The following is a 6,772-nucleotide window of genomic DNA, read 5'->3' as shown; positions in this document are numbered from 1 at the left end:
AGGGATAGGGTGAGAGAGAGGGAGTGGGTGAGAGAGGGAGAGAGAGAGAGAGAGGAGGAGAAAAAAAGAAAGTATCTCAGTAACTGAAGCTCAGACCATACACGTAGCTGAATGGCCAAAAAAGTGTCTCATCCAAACTCCTTCCCCCCTATATGGCATCATTCAGAGTTTCAGTTACCAGACAATTCTTAACTGTTTAGCCTGTTGTATCTGGAGATCAATAGCTCAAGCTCAGATTACACACACAGCTGAATGAATCAGGGCAGTGACTCACCGGCCCCCTACTCTTTCTGCTATTTGGCTACATTTAAAGTTTATGTTAGAAAGAGGCAGCGACCGCTATGTTCTCTTCTTTATAAAATGCGTAGTGTTCTGAGACACCAGTATTAGAGGGGGCATGCTGTAACCTATACTGAGGGATCATGGAGGCTGCCACCTATGCCCTATGCTAACGAAGATGCAGGTTGTCTGGCTGTCATGCTAAATGGTTTCAGTATTTTCAGAGTCATTGACCTAAACTTCGGAACATAAGACATTACTATAACTTTCCTGGCCTGCATGCTTCTTCCAGGTCTGTGATTGGTACAATTATATAAGGAATACATTACACTTACCGTACAGTTCAAAACAAGATGGTTAGGAGGGTCCTGATCGGACAGTATACAACTCCTTTAACATAAAATAACAGCTGGGAGACCATTTCTTTAAAAAAATTAATGGTTTTAATTGTTAATATTTCAGTTATAAAAATGTTTTTAAAAATACAAAAATAAACAAAGAAAAAACAAATATATATTAAAAAAACTACTTAAAAACTAAAAAAAATAGATAAAAAATAATGTATTATATAAATAATAATAAAATAAGTTAAATTGCCTCAAAGCCATTATAGTTTCCCGGATCACGTTCACAAGCGCGACTAAATATTTTGAATAGTTTCTATTTAACGTGCAACACGTTCTCTTCCAGATGAAATTCGCTGCGCAGCATTCGGAGTAGAATGACTCAGTCGTCGCTTTGCATTAATTAAACAGAAAAACGTAGCGGGGATCTCACGCAGATGTCATAACGAAAGTGCCGCGTATATCAACGTGCAAATGAATCTGCAATTTTGAAGCCACCGTCGGAATCATCCGGATAGTGCAGCGATCCTCAAAGACAGATATGCGCGTCCGTAACAAGCCTGATTACTACTTAAGGCCTGGTTCACACCTGGGCTTTCCTACGCGCTGTAAAACGCCCAGGTGGGAACCATGCGCATAGGCAATTATTGGTTTTCACATGTTGAGCGTTTTACAGCGAGTAGGAACGCGCTGTAAAACGCCCTATGTCCTAGGAGCTTCTTTGGGGCGTATTTGCCGCACGTATCCATTAGGATACAGCCGGATAGCCCTCGGAAACGCGCGTTTCTTTTACCGCAAATCGCGAAATGCACGGCAAACTCGCATATTCCGTACGCCCAGGTGTGAAGCCAGCCTAAAACCCCATTAATACCGGGGCAGAGCCTCAATAAACCGTAACTTTCATTACGGTGCGGCTGAAAGGATGGCGCTGAGCGAAACGCCGTGTCTTCGGCTTAGCTCGGACTGGAGTGTAAAAATTCACTAAAAGCAAATCATTTAACGGAGCTCCATACATTTAATTTCCACTTCAAGTATCACATGATTACAGTGTCACGGATTTTGATACCATTACGGGAAGGGGAAGGGAAAATCGCCCTGTCCTTTATTCGTTCTGTATAGAGTGGTTTTTTTTCACCTTTTTTGTTTTTTTTTTCATTCACGTGATCGCTTGGGCGAGCAAAGACTTCTTTTATTAAATTTAACTTACTTTGCTTTGGCACAGATGTTACTTTGGGCCCCGCGTGTGAAACTGGAACATTTTGTCACCTAGAATAATCATTAAAGGGCTGAGGTATAATGTGTTTGCATAGCGTATAGCTGTGCAAATGACGCTGGCAGCATATTACTGCCACTAGATGGAGCCCAGGAGCAAAGGAATGTCCTATGCTCCTCGGCTCCATCTAGTGGAAGTAATATGCGGTGCAAATGCTTAATAAATCAGACTATTAAAGTCTTCTATTCATGGCTTCTCCTCATGTATCACTTCCCCCTTCCTTTTAGATTGCAAGCCCTCAGGGGCAGGGCCCTCCTTACCATCTTGTCTTGAATTGTATTGTGATTGTAATGTCTTCCTTTTATTGTAAAGTGCTGCGCAAACTGTTGGCGCTATATAAATCCTGTATAATAATAATGGCTCCAGTGCAGTATGGGCGAGTGGAAGAAGCATCTGATTGGCTACTGTAGACAATTAAAACTTCACCATTAGGCCTCATTCACAATGGTGCCCCTCTGAAAAGCAATCCATGGTGGATCACTTTTCAGAGGCGGTTGAATGGTGGGTTGCAGGAGTCTAAGAAGCAATACTACCATCTCCTGAATGCCTGTTTTTTTTTTTCAGATCCCAAGGGGGGTTTTGGCATTGCTGTACCACTCCACAACCATGTGCCAAGTGGTTGGCACAGGGTTCCGATGCACCCCCATTGATTCAAATGGGTGCATTTGGCAAGTGGTATCCAGTGGCTTATTCAGGGCACATGCATTGAAGGCGGGGGAGGGGCACTCCATGGGTCAGCAAAAGTTCCCTGACCAGTGGAGACAGCTAACTTTTTTCACTCTGGCAGGCGTCCTGCTGAGTTCCTGGCAACCAGTGATATTAACTGGTTGCCAGGAGCTTGGGGGACACCAGCCACAGTGATGTCATTGGTTGGCAGGATCTGGGCAGGATGCCATAGACACATGTTATAGTAGATATGCCTCTGGGGGCACCGCCGGCCAAACTTGGCATGCTTGACATTTCTGCACCTCCATGGTTCACGGTCCTGATCTGCCGCCATGTTATTTTGCAGGTAGACAGTGCACTGCAGTTAAGTAATTACAGGTCTCCTCTCCACTCCCAGAATTTGACTAGACAGTAAAAGGGAAGAAGACTGATGAGCTCATCTCTCTGTCACTCTGCTCTCTCTTCCATCAGCATGTATCATGTGAGCACATCAGCAGAGCAGCACAATTGATTGGCTCCTTGTGCTGCTTCTCCCTCTCCCCATCTACACTCTGCTGTCCCGGGTTTGATAGAAGCAGATACCAAGTCAAATTCAAGTGCAAAGGAGGGTGAGGAGTGAAGCACTGGAGTGTGGGTAGGGCAAAGGATTTCTTTTTCTAAGAGTTGGGCATTAAACATGATCAGACAAAGTCCCTTCAAAAAGGAGATGCAGTTTTGGAAAAACTCTTGTTACATTTAAAGAAACAACAACAATATAAAAGTACCCATGCATTCATTGCCAGGATTCTACCAGGAAGCTCTATGTACATATGATAGCAGGGGATCTCATTGAGCATGTGCAGCTCCAATCAGCAATCACCCCTGACAAGTATTCCTTTAAAATAACATAGATTGCGTAACAGATTCAAACAAACTTTTAATTACAACGTCAATGACATTCCCATCTCTGAAAAGAAAATAAATACCATGGCTGGAGACTTACCAATAGAACCTGTTGGGTGTTATCCTCTCGTGCATCAGATGCCACCTCCTTCCAAAATCCATCGAGCTGTAGAGCTGGAAGAAGATGAAAAAAAGTGTTAGTTTCCTCTTGGAATAAAATGATACAATATTATATTAAAGGAGAAACGTTTGTATCTACAACTCCTCTTCTTCTAATGCAGTCAAAGGGCATCAGGAAATGTTAAAGCTTTCTTAAAGTGACACTAAACTCAGGGGTAAATCTTAAAAAATAAATTTAAATGTCTTAACTAGTAACAAAAATCTATTTTATGAAGTTAAATCGTGCTTAAAGTGACATTAAAGTATAATTTTGTTTCCCTCCCCCCAAAGTTAGTGTCAGCACTTACCTTAAAGGAGAACTATGAGGTGGATGCTTTTCACTCACCTCATAGTTCTAGCCGACCTGTGACAATGAGACTGTCACAGGTCGGCTCAGTAGATCGGGAGGTGAGCGAACACATACCGGCGCTCGCTCACCTCTCGATCCTGTCACGGCTCTCTGTCGTGACAGGGGAGGGACTGGATTCCCCCCTCCCCGCTCTGATCCTCCAGCGCTGACTGGCGGAACGGATGGGGGAGGTGGCGGGTACAGCTGGCTCTGCCTCTAGATAGGCAGAGCCAGCTGTCACTCACGCAGCTGGGCGGATCTCGACATCGATGTCGGGATCCGCTCCGGCTGCGGCGTCTCAGTATACCTCGAGCTGTAGCTCCCGGTATACTGAGCTTAGGGTGACGGGAGGAGGCTAGTTTGTGTCCTCCCGTTACCCTAAGGAGAACTATGGGGAAAAGCCCTGACCCCATAGTTCTCCTTTAAATGATGTCTCTTAATCCGATCTTCTACTTTGCTGTCGTTTTCATCTGTTCCTCCAGCGCTCCTCTGTGTTTGCTGGCACTTCCTGTCCCACGGTGTCTGCATGCGGGCGCACGCGTCCATAGACTTACCTTGTGTCTCTCTTCGTCTCCCGGCCGAAAATCTGAACTGCGCATGCATTCTTTGCAAAAGATTCTTTGCGGCCGCCCCAAGATTTTTCAGATTTTCGGACGGGAGCGCGCGGTGAAGACAAAGGTAAGTTTCTTTTTTAAGTTTTTTTTAAGTTTTTGCATATATCTACTGCTAGCTAGCAATGGATATATGCAAAAAAACCTGAGGGTTTAATAATCCTTTAAAGGAAGTCTATATTATTTTATGTAATCATCTACATTTATAGTGCTTATGTTCAGTTCTTGAACAATGTTACATATGACTATTTCATATTTGCCAATTGCAGCCAGCAGGAAGAGCTCGGAGAAAGGTTTGGATAGCATATATTGTGTTTTGATAGACCTGAATAGACAAGATGAGGGACTTTCCCCACTCCTCTTAAAGTGACACTAAACTCAGGAGTTAAAGGAGAACTATGCGGTCAGGGCTTTTCCCCATAGTTCTCCTTAGGGTAAGGGGAGGACACAAACTAGCGTCCTCCCGTCAACCTAAGCTCAGTATACCGCGAGCTACAGCTCTGCTCTCTGAATTGGTGGTGACACTGTCTTTCCTTCTGGAGGAGGGCTACTTTTGTTCCCCATGGTCCTTGTGTATGTTGTAAAGTAGTCAGCGCTCCAAGCTCACTCCCGGGATGGACTACAATCTCAATAAAATTCAGTAAACTAAACATGAGATTGTAGTCCATCCCGGGAGCGAGCTTGGAGCGGTGACTACTTTACAACACACACAGGGACCATGGGGAACAAAAGTAGCCCCCCTCCAGAAGGAAGGACAGTGTCAGCACCAATTCAGAGATGACTGGGCCACTTGGAGGTGAGTTTGAGAAGTTACTGGAGTGGTTTTGAAATCTCCAGAACACAAGGAGGTAAGACTATACAATGAGGTTCTCTAAAAATCCTTTCAATTTTCTGTATGTAACTGGCCCTGAACCTAAAAAATTGAAGACATGCTATCCTTTAGGGAACACTTAGAACTATTATTTGTACCTAAACCATACCCTAAAAGACTTACCTTTGTCTTGAATTCCTTCTGAAAAATAGCTGGGCACTTCCTGTACCTAGGCTCTGCTGTGTCTTGAGCCCCATAGCTGTATATCTGCAGTGTGAGATCTAAGACATTGCTGCCTCTGACTTCCAGTCTCAGCAGATTTGGAGTGAGATTTGGTGATGTCACTCTTGCACTACTCAGGGCTGTCTCTAGACTTTTTCCCCACTGTGTCCAGGGGGGGGGATTGTTGTGGGTGCTGGTGGTGCACGTTACCAGGGGGGTGGGGGCGGTGTAGGTGGTGCATGTTACCTCTGTCTCTGGCTGACGTCCAGCCTAGCTCATTGACATCACTGCTTGCCAGGAGCTGGGTGGGACGCCAGCCAGAGCGTCCTTGGTGGCTAAGAGCTCCTAGTCCTTTGCCATTTTTGGGCACAGTCTCCACTGCACAGGTCCTCTTTAGGCATCACCTCTCATTTTTGTAATTTTGCTTCTAGTACTGGTTGAGGTGAAATGGGTCACGCCACTTGTATACACCACCGCTGCGCTCTGAACTGCCTACTTCCTTCTTACCAAGTAGGTAGCTCTGATTTTCCCCCGGAATGAGTTAAATATGTTTCCCCTCTTGGGGTCGGATTTTGCTATTTCAATCAATTTCCAGCTGACTAATTTTCTGTGTGAGTGATTCTTGGCTCTGGAGTGATGTTCAAGATAAAGCACTCTTGAATTTGCTCACTGTGCGAGCGCAATCATCCATCTATTTATCACCGAGATGTCTAAAGAGTGAGCGGCCGCAGTGCAGCTTGAGTGATAATGAAACAATGGGGCAAGAGTGGGATGACTGTTCCTTAAAGTGTAATTTCCCCTTTGAGTAAGTTTTCAGGGTAAATGCAGCATAAGCTCTGAATACATCGTCCCAAATAATGCCAACACCATCCTGATCCATATTTCTGCTCCTTATCTTGCATCTGCTATACTTTTCCCTCTTTGATGGTTGGGAGTCTGTCATTAGTTTTCTAATGGGGAATTCCGAGTCATCTCGTAGTCAACATCTCAATATACTTCCAGTTCATCACCGGCACATATTTACTTTACTTTCACCTACTCACCCTACTCCCTATACTCTACTCCCCATCGCCTAGGAGAGAGAAGAGAGGAAACCTTGTGTAAGCTATAAGTTGTGAGCTTACACAGGCTAAGGCTCAAGTCACTGCCGGAAGAAGGATTCCTTCGGTGTCCCCG

The 6,772-nt window shown here is 44.7% G+C and overlaps 1 protein-coding gene across 1 annotated transcript in view; it reads right to left on the bottom strand.

Moving 5' to 3' along the window:
• Positions 1-6,772, bottom strand: part of LOC108784872 (VPS10 domain-containing receptor SorCS3-like) — a 436,296-nt gene that overhangs the window by 216,869 nt on the left and 212,655 nt on the right. The window contains exon 5 of the mRNA XM_018553807.1: positions 3,545-3,618. Coding sequence (XP_018409309.1) covers positions 3,545-3,618 — 74 coding nt within the window. The remainder of the gene's footprint in view (positions 1-3,544; positions 3,619-6,772) is intronic.

The sequence above is a fragment of the Nanorana parkeri genome, unplaced genomic scaffold (genome assembly GCF_000935625.1).
Source record: "Nanorana parkeri isolate BGI_ZX_2015 unplaced genomic scaffold, ASM93562v1 scaffold130, whole genome shotgun sequence".
NCBI lineage: Eukaryota > Metazoa > Chordata > Amphibia > Anura > Dicroglossidae > Nanorana > Nanorana parkeri.
This window is presented reverse-complemented; position numbering and strand designations above follow the sequence as displayed.